Source organism: Mustela lutreola, chromosome 17 (assembly GCF_030435805.1).
Source record: "Mustela lutreola isolate mMusLut2 chromosome 17, mMusLut2.pri, whole genome shotgun sequence".
Taxonomy (NCBI): Eukaryota; Metazoa; Chordata; class Mammalia; order Carnivora; family Mustelidae; genus Mustela; species Mustela lutreola.
Genome location: NC_081306.1, coordinates 38860216 through 38874587, shown reverse-complemented (window position 1 = coordinate 38874587; position 14372 = coordinate 38860216). Strand labels below are relative to the sequence as shown.

The 14372-nt window shown below is 47.8% G+C and overlaps 1 protein-coding gene across 1 annotated transcript in view; it reads right to left on the bottom strand.

The window, feature by feature from the left end:
• The window catches only part of RSPH10B (radial spoke head 10 homolog B), a 52961-nt gene extending 38891 nt beyond the window's left edge, over nt 1-14070 (bottom strand). The window contains exons 1-6 of the mRNA XM_059154032.1: nt 13968-14070; nt 12079-12392; nt 7108-7183; nt 3956-4024; nt 2288-2461; nt 759-844 (exon numbers count right to left, since the gene is read on the bottom strand). Of these exons, the coding sequence (XP_059010015.1) occupies nt 759-844; nt 2288-2461; nt 3956-4024; nt 7108-7183; nt 12079-12332 (659 nt within the window). The 5' untranslated portion in view covers nt 12333-12392; nt 13968-14070. The remainder of the gene's footprint in view (nt 1-758; nt 845-2287; nt 2462-3955; nt 4025-7107; nt 7184-12078; nt 12393-13967) is intronic.
• Between the last annotated feature and the right edge of the window lie 302 nt (nt 14071-14372).

Genomic DNA, 14372 nt, shown 5'->3' with positions numbered 1-14372 from the left:
ATCTTTTTTTTTAAGATTTTATTTATTTATTTATTTATTTATTTTTTAAAGATTTTATTTGTTTGTCAGAGACAGAGGGAGAGAGAGCGAGCGAGCACAGGCAGACAGAGAGGCAGGCAGAGGCAGAGGGAGAAGCAGGCTCTCTGCCGAGCAAGGAGCCTGATGTGGGACTCGATCCCAGGACCCTGGGATCATGACCTGAGCCGAAGGCAGCTGCTTAACCAACTGAGCCACCCAGGCGTCCCTTTATTTATTTATTTGAGAGAGACAGCGAGCATGCGTGAGTGGCAGGGGAGAAGAAGCAGAGGGAGAGAGAGAATCTTAAGCAGGCCCCACACCCAGTGTGGAGCCTGACACGAGACCTGATCCCACTACCCTAAGACCATGACCCAGGCTGAAATCGAGCGTGGGACACTCAACCGACTGTGCCACCCAGGCACCCCTCTGCACCTGATCTTTAAGTTGCCGAAGTGAAAATTATTTGAGGGACACCTGGATGGCTCAGTGGGTTAAGCCTCTACCTTCAGCTCAGGTCATGATCTCAGGGTCCTGGGATCGAGTCCCGCATCGGGCTCTCTGCTCGGCAGGGAGCCTGCTTCCCCCTCTCTACCTGCCTCTCTGCCTACTTGTGATCTCTCTGTCAAATACATAAATAAAATCTAAAAAAAAAAAAAAGAAAGAAAGAAAGAAAGAAAATTATTTGGGCCCACATATGCACTTTTCACCCACACCCCGCATGTGGCAGTGGCGATACCTACCATCTGATCCCCCAGCCGTTTCTGATGTTGTATACCCAGTCCCCCTCATACCAGGAGGTACCCTCTTGATTGTAATAAATAGAGCCCTAAAATAAATAATATCGTTAAAAATCAAGCCTCATAAAACGAATGTTTATTAAAGATTTAAAGATAAATGAATTCCGGGAATCTTAACCACGCAGAAGTCAATGTCATCCTTGGGGCAAGACACCTAATCTGTCGTAGGTTTCTGTCTTGGAATCAAGAAGATGGGCAGGCAGCCCCCACGTGAGAATGAGACGTCACAGATCAATTCCTCGCTAATAACGAAGGGTCGCGTTAAGGCACGGAAGGACGATGTCCATCATGTTGAGTCTGTCCTATTCAGTAACACTGAGTCAAGTAAGTCCCTGAACTATCCTGTTCTGTTGTTATCTAAAGTGAGTAGTAGCACCTTCCGTACAAGTGAAGGTCTGTCTTCACCCCCCTCTTTTTTTTCTGAGAGAGAGAGAGAGAGAGAGAGCGCCCTTGCTTGAGCAGGGGGGGAGAGGGAGAGAAGCCCACAGGTTCCACACCCAATGCTGGGCTCAATCCCACAACCTGGAGGGGAGGAGAAGAACAGAGAACAAGAAAAGAAAAAAAGAGAGAAGAGAAGAGACAGGAAAGGAAGGGAAAAAGAGAACACAATAGGCAGAACAGTCTAGAACAGAGCAGACGGATGGTTGTAAGGGTAGACTGTTCCTTCTCTTACGTTTTCCAAAAACAAGGCTACAGTACTTTCTCATCCCACACAGAAGCAAGACAGCAACGCCAGGAACAGCAGCCTCGCTCAGAAGTGAATGTCACGTGTGTGGCTGGCAAGAGGGTTGCTTGGAACAGCTGCTCTGGGGAACAGTCTGGAGGTTCCTCAGAATGTTCAACATCCGGTTGCCATGGTCCACTCCCAGGGTCATTTGCCAGAGAACGGAGAGCAAGTGCTCATAGAGACCCTCCCACGCACGTTCCTAGCAGTGCTATTCACAGAAGCCCAAAGACGGGAGAGAGCCCAAGTGACCATCAGTGGATGAGCGGATACGCAAAATGTGGTCCATCCATTCACTGGGCTACCATTCAGCCACGGAAAGAAATTAAGTACCTACACCATGGATGAATCTCAGAAATATGGGGTGAGTGAAAGAAGCCAGATACAGAAGGTCCCATACTGTAGGGCTCCATTCCTAGGAACCATCCAGAAGAAACATCCAGAATAAGTAAAGCCGTAGAGACAGAACACAGATAGGGGGCCGCTGGGGGGTCGGGGTGGGGAGTATCTGCTGAGTGGGCACAGGGTTTTATTTTGAAGTGCCGAGGACAAAGGTGGAAGTCGCCCAACACTGGGAGTGCCCGAAATGCCACCAAACTGCTGAGGTTAAAACAGTCCGTTTCATGTGGTGTGAATTTCTTGTCAATCAACAGAAAGTGAATCTACTTCCACAACGGCCCCCCACCTTCCACCCTCCGTGTTTGTCCATCCTATCCGTGGACGGGAGTCACGGGGCTGCCTTACCCACCTTCCCGTGTCTCTTGCCGTAACACCAGTGGCCGATGTAGGACACGGGGTACGTGCCGCATGTGAACATACCAAATCCTTGCCTCACGCCGTGTGTCACTTCTCCTTCGTAGGTGCTGCCATCCGGCCACGTGTACACGCCGTGGTTCATGGGGATGTTCTTCACAAACTCCCCCTAGGGCAAACCAGCCCAGAGAGTGAGAGAGACAGAACACAGGGAGAGACCCCTACTCCTGGGGACAGCTTGAGATGCCTCCTTGATGACTGGGAGCTATTCCCGTCTCTCTTCCCTGGAAACGGTGGTGTAGCTCCTCCCACCCCAGTTTCCACCCACCTCCTTCCTTCTCGACACACGCCCTCCTCTCTCCCCTCCCCTCCCCTGGGCGGAAGCCCCAGCAGATTAAAACAGCCAGAAGCTGTGTGTAGACAAGGCTCCAAGAGGCAAACAGGGCACATGGAAAGATGCTGGTTTCTGATCCTGGCCTTGGGCGCGTGTGCATCGTAGCACCCAACTCGAAGGAGGCTTACTGCCCTGACTTCCAGTGTCCTCTCCAGGGGACTCCAGGGGACTCAGGTGACAAGCCCAGCTTGAGGATCAACTGATGGAAACCCTTCTTCCCACTTACGGTTCATCAAAATATTCTGCAGACACATCAGCCAACCACCTGCCCCGTGAGTGCTTTCTGGGGAATCTGTGCTGCTTGGAGCCAGGACATCAGCCCTGAGCCACCGGGTTCTCTCACTGGAACAAGAACTTGCTGGAGGAGGCAGGCAGCCCGCGGGGAGAAAGGGACAAGGCGGCCTGGTCTGAACACTGGCCGGGTCCCACGAGGCCAGCTGACTGCCCTATGACACCTCAAATTCTTCCCATAAACCCTTTGATCTAGGTTGGCGTGGAAGGGTCCGTGCTACAGGAGGGATTTCTGCCTGCAAGCTGCCAGAAGTAAACCAAGGTGCACAGACCGGAAGTCAGAGTGTTGAAGGGGGAGAGCTTCCCTGGGAAGGGTAGCCCCAAACTGCCATATCCTCGGGCTCCCCTGTGCCTCCGTGACTCACCTCCCACTGTGCAGCCCCGGTGAGCTGCCCAGCTGGCCCAAACCTGCCTCAGTTTCCCTCACTTGGCTGCTACTTGACTATGTGCATCATGGGCACGTGCTTTAAATATTTTCATTTTACCCCTTACAAACGCCATCATGAGCAGCCCTGCGGTCGCAACGTCTAGAAGAGCCTTCTAGCCGTCCATTGAAAAACGCACATTCCTTTAAACCAGAAAGATGGCTTGAGGGAGACCCACAACAGAGGAATGAAAGCAGCCAGTAAAAACAACTTGAGCTGGCTGGATGGGTATGGTTTGACCTCCACCAAAATAAAGGTACAGAAGAGAATGTGTAATGGACTACTGGTTTTGTAAAGAGTGGGAGAGAGGCCGAAAACAAGTACACACAGAGAATACACAGAGACTTCTAGAACGTACAGATGAAATGGGTAATGATCACCAGGAGCCCATGTGGGAATGAGTCACTTTTCACCTATAGTCTCTGGGTCTGCGGACTTTTTTTTTAACCCACATGCTGAGTTACTTTTATGAAATTAGCATGTTTCATTGTGGGAAGGTGACCGTTAAGTTCACCAATTACAGTTTAGCACCATAACGTATTACGTGCTTTACCTCATATTTTAGTCCATCGGCCCAAACGTAAGTCCCTTGTCCGTGCATGAGCCCTTCCGAAAACATACCCTTCAAAAGAGAACGACAAAGCCTTAGGACCAGGCCTTTGAGTCTACATAACGCCTGCCACTGTGGCTTCAGTTCTTAGGATGGAGGCTTATCCCCCCTTTCATCTGCATGAAATGCTGGTCCAAATGCCCCCAAACGTACACACATCAGCCCTATGCAATGGTTAAACTTGAGCTGTAAATTCAGACTGTACCTTCCTCTCCTAATTAAGCAGTGAAAAATGCTGGCATTCAAAAGAATTCATATACTTTGGGTTGTGCACATCACAGTGTAAGGATTTTTTTTTTTTAAATTATGGAAACTAGATAGACCTAGTAAAAACCATTATCGGGATATTAGCAACTACTCCATTTGTAAATTTCATGCCTGTCCATTTCCCCGAACTGGGATTTATCCGTGTGGGTGTGTCTGTGTATATCCATGAATATGGATTACTCATGTATGTGTGTGATCTACAGCTGTCAATATAGTCCGTTTACATTTAGTGTCTGCTGCTAACATACAGGAACTAGTCACTAACGACTCAGCACACCTGGATGTCTAAATGCTATCCGAGGAAAGAAGGATAAGGACACGTCCGGTTCTCCCCTGGGATCACCTGGTTAGAGGCGGGGTGCGTGGAGGGAAGACGCACCCTATGTAAACAGCACCCAGCACCCTGATTCCGTGGTTCTCAGACTCTACCATGCTTCAGAGCCACCTGGGGATTGTGAACACACCAATGCTGGGCCCACCCCTGAAATTCTGATTCATCAGCAGGTCTGGGATGGGGCCCGAGAATCTGCGTTTTGAAAAAAATCTCCAGGTTGGTCCCCCAGTGCACACTTCTCCAGAGAACTGTGGCCCCAACTCACTAGCAAGAAGACACGTCGTATCATCAGCCCCGGGTTCACGTGGGCTCACGACAGGCAGGTGAGGACTGAGGAACACGTGGGGCCGCCAGTAGTTTTCCAACTCTCAGCTGGCTCGTTTGTGATTATGGAATCGATGAGAGTCACAACAACCAGCGTTTTGACAAACTAGACTAGAAAGGGTCACGCTGCCTCTATGTGGTAAGGGCAAAGGTTTCAACGAAATGTTTGGTTTCATTGTCTGCCTTTAGGGGGTTAGGATCTACATCCGTGGCAAACCCGTGGTCTCATGACATGAGGCCTGAGGCTACAGAGTCATTCTGCCGGGTGGGGCGCTCTCACAGTTTAAAGGAGATGCTCCAGAAATGGAGGGTGTCTGTCCCTGCATGAACGGGGAGGGCGAGGCCAGCAGGCCAGGCTTGAGCTATATGGGTGACTAAACCAAGTACCTCTGGGGGAAGTGGGAGCTGATGCCGCGTCCACAGCAGCCTGGGGTGGCCTGGTGCCACGTGATCCAGACCTGGGGGTCGTGTTGAAAGGCGGCAAGGCTGCCTTTGGCACCACGGCGCTCAAAGAGGATTCTGATCAGAACGTATGCAGCCGCTTATTTCCAAACTGGCGAAGGCCAGACGGGACAGTCGTCTTAGGGAATATCATTCAGCCATAATAATGGCCTTTTTTAGGAGCTTTTATGACCCAGGAATAAGGATATGTTATATGTTTAGTGCGGGAAAAAGAAAAAATCAGGGCACAGAAACCCACGCTCTAGGACCCCAACCGCAACAATCTGTTCTTATTATAAGCACGTGTTTCTTTGATAATCCGAAATATTACTATTATTAATTATTATCATTAATATAATCACGATGAGTGATGGCAAAAAAACGAAAACACCTCAAAAGTATCTAATAATTATGGTATAGTATTGAACAGTAAATCAGAACACCATGCAATATATATATATATTTCTATACTATATAATTATATATTTATATACTCTATAATTAGATAATATATGATATAAAATATGGTATAAATAAAATACAGAATAAAATACAGTATAAATAAAATATATTTTCTATTTATAGAGGAGGAAATGGAAGTTAGTGGGAGTTAGAGAGTTTACATGAGGAAGAGTTTCAGTTTGGGAACACGAGAAGTTCTAGAGCCGGATGGTGCGGAATGCAGTTAATGTTACTGAACTGTACACTTAAAAATGGTTACAATGGTAAATTTTAGGTACGTTTTACCACAAAATATTTAAGTTATGAAAAGCATGCAGCAATACGGCAAAGTATTCATAAGTGAGAAAAGATCCACGATCTTACCTGCAAACTCTACAGGCCCATGTGAATGAGGATACTTCCATTCAAGGAATAAAAGGGACACACGGCATACTCAAAATACTTACTGGGAACAGAGGACCGTCCTGGGATTTTCCTCGTCCGTACTTACTTTAGTCACCTTAATGTTGTTTGTACAATAAATAAGTATCAGGAATAGAAAACAACCTAAAATGACAACTTCAGGGGCGTCCGGGTGGCTCAGTCATTACGCATCTGCCTTTGGCCTAGGTCATGATCCCGGGGTCCTGGGATCCAGTCCTGCGTCGGGCTCTCTGCTCAGCGGGAAGCCTACTTCTCCCTCTCCCTTTGCCTGCCACCCCCCCTGCTTTGTACTTTCTCTCTTTCAAATAAATAAAATCTTGGGATGGCTGGGTGGCTCAGTTGTTTAAGTGTCTGCCTTTAGCTCAGGTCATGATCCTGGGGTCCTGGGTCTCTCTCTCTCCCTCTTTCTGACAAATAAATAAAATCTTTAAAAATAAATACATACAATCTTTTTTTTTAAGATTGTATGTATTTATTTGACAGAGAAAGAAATCACAAGGAAGCAGAGCAGCAGGCAGAGAGAGAGAAGCAGGCTTCCTGCTGAGCAGAGAGCCCGATGTGGGGCTCAATCCCAGGACCCAGAGACCATGACCCGAGCTGAAGGCAGAGACTTAACCCACTGAGACACTCAGGCGCCCCAGTAAATATAATCTTTTAAAAAATGATGACTTCAGTTGTATGGAGCCATGTTTCTACCTTAGAATAGGTAATCGAAGTAAAATCAGCATTAAATACTTCCAGCTTCTTCTGAAGAATCAGTGGACTTTCCTGAAGATACAAATCTAAAACTCTCACCGAACATTCTAACCTTCCTCCCTGCCCACTCCCAAAATGTGTCACTCACGTGGTAGGTGCAACCTCCTTGAAAGACCGCAAAGCCTTCTCCCTCATATAGTCCACGGACTTTTTCCCCTTCATAACTACAAAGAAATACAGCAATGAGTGGCGTAAGCAAACCTAAGTGACAGCGGGTTAAAGTCATAATTAACATCGGTGAAGAAGTACAAGTGATCTCTCACGTTATTCACTTAACACATGTTCCCTGAGGTGCCACTGTACACTGTTCCAAGCACTGGGCTGGTGCCATGAACAAGCGGTCAGGGCAGAGGCCTCTCAGAGGACTTGGGAGCTGTACTGAGATCCACAGGTCATGAAACAAACAGCCTTATGAAGAATCCTGGGGAAAGGGAGCAGCAAGTACAAAGGCCCTGGGGCAGGTAAGAGTCTGACAGCTCAAGTTCAGCCCACAGAGGGGAAGGAGGCCCAGCTGGGGCACAGGACAGAGGGAGGAAAGGAGACAGAGGCTCAGGGGCTGCAGGAAAATCCAGAGCTCGAGGAAGAACCTAGAGAAGGCTGTAAGAGAGGATTTGGCCAAGGTCAGAGTTAGGTCGTAAAAAGAGCACTCTGGCTGGCTCCTGTGTGAAGAGATTGTGCAGAGAGCTAACAACGAGGAGGAAAGAATGAAAGAGGGTAGAGATGGAAGTTGATGGTTTATTCTGGACCGTGTCTGTCTGGAGTGATGAAAAAGTTCTGGAAATTGATAGTGGTGATGGTTGCACAACAGGGTGAGTGTACTTAATGCCACTGAATTGTACACTTAAAATGGTTGAAAAAGGGGCGCCTGGGTGGCTCAGTTGGTTGAGCAACTGCCTTCAACTCAGGTCATGATCCCGGACTTCCAGGATCGAGTCCCGCATCGGGCTCCCTGCTCCTTGGAGAGTCGGCTTCTCCCTCTGACCTTCTCCTCACTCATGCTCTCTCTCACTCATTAAAAAAAAAAAAAAAAAAGGATAAAAAAGGAAATTTTATGTGTATTTTTTAAAACAGTTTCCACCCCCAGGACAGAGCCCAGTGTGGGGCGTGAACTCGTGACCCTGAGATCAAGATATGAGCAGAGATCACGAGTTGGACATTTCACCACTGAGCCACCCAGGCGCTCCCTAGTTTATGTGTATTTTACTATGACAATTTTACAGTTTTTCTTTTAAAGGTCTATTCTAGACATGGGACCAAAAAGCTTTGGGGATGTGCTGGCTTTGGGGAAGTGGGGATTGAGGACAGTATGCAGATTTTGAGTTCAGAACCAGGTGGATAATGTGTGATTTGGGACCTCACTCAGCTCTACACTCTGGGGTAAGTGAGGTGAAAACCAAAAGGACAGGGGACAGCCGTGACCAAACTGGGCTTCATCCAAGAATCCAAGGAAGATTCGATGGCAGAAAGTCTACAAATACAACTCATGACATCAACAAATCAAAAGAGAAAGACCATACATTTACATCAAGATGCCAGGAAGGCATCTTATAGAATTATGCAATCATTTCTATAATGATGCAAGGAAACTACCTAAACATAAGAGACGATTTATGCAAAAGGGCCAGCATCTATGATTTTTGCGAGTGAAATACTAAAATCGACGCTCTTAAATTCAGGAACATGAACAGGATGCCTGAAATTCCCACCAATTACTCATCACTTCGTTTGTCCTGAGTATATAGCCCTTCAGTAATGAAAACGAATAAAGAAAATGTCAAAAAGTTTTTTAAAAGTCCCAGTAGCTCCATTCAGTGGTATCAACACCTCCCATCGCTCCCAAGACACATATGTGTTCCGCGGTGCTCTTGGCCTGGATCTGGACCCTCTCTGTGTCAGGATATTCAACTCCTCTCATTCCCACATTAGGGCAACCCCAGGCTCAGCTTCCCTGAACTAAGTCAGTGGCCACTGCTGAGAAACTCTGCTGAGTTGCTCTAGGAAGAGCCCAACGTAGAACATAGAAGCACTGACTACACAGACTGCATTTCTTGCTTCTTAATATCCTTCTGCAGTGCTCACCCAGAGCTGGCACAGGTAATTCATTAATAAATGGCCACTGACAGAAATCAGTGGCACTTCCATACACCAGTAATAGCAGAAAGAACAATTAAGAAAATAAATGGGGCACCTGGGTGGCTCAATGGGTTAAAGTCTCTGCCTTTAGCTCAGGTCATGATCTCAGGGTCCTGGGGTCAAGCCCTGCATCGGGCTCTCTGTTCAGCGGGCAGCCTCCTCCCCTCCCCCACCCCACCCCACTGCCTGCTTATGATCTCTGTCAAATAAATTAAAAAAAAAAAAAAGGCACCTGGGTGGCTCAGTGGGTTAAAGCCTCTGCCTTCAGCTCAGGTCATGATCTCAGGGTCCTGGAATCGAGCCCCACATCAGGCTCTCTGCTCAGCAAGGAACCTGCTTCCCCCTCTCTCTTTGCCTGCCTCTCTGCCTACTTGTGGTTTCTCTGTGTGTCAAATAAATAAATAAAAATTAAAAAAAAAAAAAGAAAAAGAAAGAAAACAATTCCATTCATAATTGCACCAAAAACAATAAAATATGTAGAAACTCAGCTGAAGTGTGAGAGACCCGTTCTCTGAAAACTACAGAACACAGGTGAAAGAAATTGAAGGGGATACAAACAAATGGGAAAACATTCCATGCTCATGGATTGGAAGAACAAACACTGTTAAAGTGGCCACACTACCCAGAGCAATCTGCGGATTCAATGCAACGCCAATCAAAATGCCAACAGCGTTTTTCACAGAACTGGAACGAAAAATACTGAGCTTTGTATGGAACCACAAAAGACCCTGGATAGCCCAAGCAATCTTGAGAAAGATGAACGGAGCTGGAGGTATCACAATCCCAGATTTCAAGATATACTATAAAGCTGTAGTAATCAAAACAGTATGGTAGAGGGGCAAAAGTAGACACATAGATCGGTGAAATAAAATGGAGAGCCCAGTAAACCCACAGTTATATGGTCCATTAATCTACAACAAAGGAGGCAAGAATATACAATATGGATAAGACCGTTTCTCGACAAATGGTATTGGGAAAACTGGACGGCAATTTGCAAAAGAATGAAATTGGGCCACTTTCTTATAATGTACATAAAAATAGACTGGAAATGGATTAAAGATCTAAGTGTGAGACCTGAACCCAACAACCTCCTAGGAGAGAGCCCAGGCAGTAAATTTCTCTGACATCAGCCACAGCAAGATTTTTCTAGATAGGATTCCTCAGGCAAGGGAATCAAAGGCAAAAATAAGTTACAGGGACTACTTCAAAATAAAAAGCTTTTGCATAGCAAAGGAAACCATCAACAAAACAAGGCAACCTACTGACTAGGAGAAGATCCTTGCAAATGATATATCCAAAAAGGGGTTAATGTGTAAGATACATAAAGAACTCATACAATTCAACACCAAAGATACAAATGATCCCATTGGGGCACCTGGGTGGCTCAGTGGGTTAAAGCCTCTGCCTTTGGCTCGGGTCATGATCCCAGGGTCCTGGAATCAAACCCCACATCAGGCTCTCTGCTCAGCGGGGAACCTGCTTCCTCCTCTCTCTCTGCCTGCCTCTCTGCCTACGTGTGATCTTTGTCTGTCAGGTAAATAAATAAAATCTTATAAAAAAATTAAAAAAAAAAAAAGACACGTGGCTTCTGCCCTTGCTCTTTCTTGGATTACTCTCTGGGGAAGCCAGCTGCCCAGGGAGCCACTCTGAAAGCAGACCGAGCAGCCAGCCAAGCCTTCGGATGATGGCATCTAGAGTCCCATCTCGGCTGGACCTCCAGACATCCTAACCCAATACCATCCAGCTAAGCTGCTCCCTGATTCTTGATCCCCATCAACTGTGTACAGTCACGTTTGTCTTAACGATCACATTCTGGGGTGACCTGTTACAAGGACAGATTACCAATCCAGGGAGTGATGGAAACAATTAGGAAGGCAGATCTCAAATCTTTTTTTTTGGAAATGAGGCCAACAGTTCAGTGAAGCGATAACGAAGAGGCAAAGCAAGCATCAGAGAAAAGGCCTAATGAGAGAAGCAGAGATAAATAAAGAAATACAACATCACAGGGAAGGGGGAGAACAGCCTGGAGAGGTAGGAAGTGGTAGCACCCATCCGGAAATCAGAGATCAACGGAGAAGCCAATGGCTTGACAAGTAGCGACATGGAAGCTTCTACGGGGTGTGATTTCCCCAGTTAAGAACCAGAGGCTCAAGGCACCTGGGTGGCTCAGTCGGTTAAGCGTCTGCCTTCAGGTCAGGATCTCAGGGTCCTGGGATTGAGCCCTGCATTGGGTTCCCCACTCAGTGGGGGTCAGGGGGAGTCTGCTAGTCTGCTTCTCCCTCTCTTTTTGCTCCTCTCCCCGCTTGTGCTCTCTTGCAGTCTCTCCCTCTCAAAAATAAATAATCTTAAAAAAAAAAAAAAAAAGCAGCAGCAGCGGAGGCTCAGAAAAGTTCAATGACGGAGCTGCTGTCACAGAGCTAAGATTCCGATCCCGATCTCATTTCAAGTCCTGCAGTCTTTGGTTTGGGACACCGCGCGGGGGTGGGGGGGCTTGAAGTCCAGTGGATGATGTCCAGTAGGGATTTAAAAATTTGAACATCAAACTCAGGAGAGGGACCTAGATTTTTATAGTCATGGCAGGGGTGCAGGGGGGCAGGGGGGAAACCTGGAAAGCTACAATAAGAAACCAAGGAGAGGGCGCCTGGGTGGCTCAGTGGGTTAAGCCGCTGCCTTCGGCTCAGGTCATGATCTCAGGATCCTGGGATCGATCGAGTCCGCATGGGGCTCTCTGCTCAGCAGGGAGCCTGCTTCTCTCTCTCTCTCTCTCTCTCTCTGCCTGCTTCTCCATCTACTTGTGATCTCTGTCAAAATAAATAAATAAAATCTAAAAAAAAAAAAAAAAGAAAGAAAAGAAAAAGTAACCGCGGAGAGAGAGAACAGAGAGCAGAGAAAGGGGAACGTGGAAGACATAACCCATTAAAATCACCTTTCAACTATGATTTTGGTGAGAATGGGTTCTTCGTAGTGAGTGGCGTCTTCATTCTGCTGGTTCTGTTTGGACTCTCTTCGGGGTCCCAATTCGATGGACTGTTTTTCCATTGCTGGGACAGCACCATGGGACATCTCTTGCCTTGCCGCACTGCCATCTTGTTTGGCTAATTCTGGGTAATCAGAGAGAGAGGAGGGGGAGCGGGCAGACTTATCTCCCTTTTTGTCTGCTCTTTTCTTTTCCTTCACCATTGTCTTTAGAAGTCCTCACGTTCACTTTACTGTTTGTTTCAAAGTGATGATCAGTTTCACCTGAAAAATAAAAATTCTCTCTCTAAACACTTGCAGGTTTCCCTTGTAGTTAACATTTCAGCTTTGCAACCTGATGTCATGGTTGTTTTCCTCCTAAAGCTTGAAAAATTACTGTCAATTAACTGTCAAGTATCACCCATTTCTAGAAAGATCTCCTCAGTTGTCCCTAACACTTATTTAAAGCTGGAACCACTGGGAAGCATTTCTCTTCAAATACTGTCCCAGCAAGAAGGTAATCTGATACATGAGAAATGGCCGCTTAGTCCCTAAGTTTCTCCATGCTGTCAATCAATATTTTTTAAATCATTAAACCTTTCATTTCTTTATTTTTAAGGTTTATTTATTTATTTGACACAGAGAGAGAGATCACAAGTAGGCAGAGAGGCAGGCAGAGAGGGAGGGGGAAGCAGGCTCCCCGCTGAGCAGAGGACCTCAATCCCAGGACCCTTAGATCATGACCTGAGCCAAAGGCAGAGGCTTAACCCACTGAGCCTCCCAGGCACCCCAATCAATACTTTAAAAGCCCATCTCTCAGGGTGCCTGATGGCTCAGGTCTGCCTTCAGCTCAGGTCATGATCCCAGGGTCCTGGGATTGAGCCCGGTGTCAGGCTTCCTGTTCAGCCAGGAGCCTGCTTCTTCCTCTCCTTCTGCAGCTCCCCCTGCTTATGCACTCCTGCTCTGTCCAGTAAATAAATAACATCTTAAAATAAAATAAAATCCCATCTCTCAGTACATTGGCAGGGCAAAGTTCTCAAGAGCTGGATTCGGGCTCCTGAGGACACCTTACAGCTGCGTGTTCTTGAGCACTCGAATCTCCTTCTGCTTCAGATATCAAACAGATATAACAGTGCCTCGTCTCACTTTAAGAATTGCACGAAACAATGCACAGAAACCCCCTACAGTTTGAAGGTTCAGTACAGTACAGCACACTACCCAGGATGGGGTGATTATCATGTCACTTTCCTGTTTTTGAACTTGAAATCATTGGCTGACTATACCCTATGCCAGACGGAGTGTCTCCCATGCCAGAAAAGGAATGGTGTGATGTGTGCCCAAGGTCACAGAGCTGGGGGATGTGTCCCCAAAGCCCTAGTTTTCATGGCCTCCCAAACTGGCCCCACTGAAAGCATCTCAGTCCAACAAGCAGGACACAGAGATGAGTCCTGGGGTGCAGAACAAAGTCTAGTCCCTCTTCACACCCCACAGCTTGGATGGCATCCTTTGGACACCTTTGGACACCAGCTCAACCCACCTCTAAGCTTTGCTCTCACCAACAGGACCCTGCTTTTCTCTTCCTTCAAAGCCCCACGACTCTTTCCAGCCCCCACCCGATCACTGTCTCTCCCGTGAACCCCAGCTGAGTCTTTGCTACATAGATAGGCGTCTTCTGGTCCCGTCAGTAAAATCTGACCTACAAACAAGGCAAATCTCGTTTCTCAGGGTGTTTCCCCCACTAACTTTGACGTTGTGTTCTCCCAGGGCGTGAGGTCTCAGGGCCGTGATTTACTCATTAGGCAACACAAAAGGAGCGCGCCCTGAGCCTGGGGTTCCCCACGAACCTCCTGTCCACCGCACCTGCTCAGGTCCTGGGGATCGCGACCGCCTGGCCGAGGAAGAGCCGGACCTGGCCGTCACGTCTGCGGTGGCGCACGCAGGACCGCCGGCGGGGCGCTCAGCTAGGCCTGGGCGGAGGGGTGGCGCGGGTAGCGGAGCGTCCGGACTCGGGCGGTTCTCCAGGCAACCGCGGGCCCCGCCCCGCCCGCCCCGCCCTTAAAGGGATCGCCGGCTGCGCAGCCGCCGAGCATCAGGGCTCAGCGCTTCAGGTCCGGGAGGCCAGGTGGCAATCTGGAGCTGGACGTACCTGGACCCGGGTTCTCCCGGCTCTGCTAACTGCCGCGTGGCCTCGCAGCCTTTACCTTCACCATATCACGAGGATCCAGGTGGCTTTCTAGTGACCTGAACAAATTACCCCAATTGCTT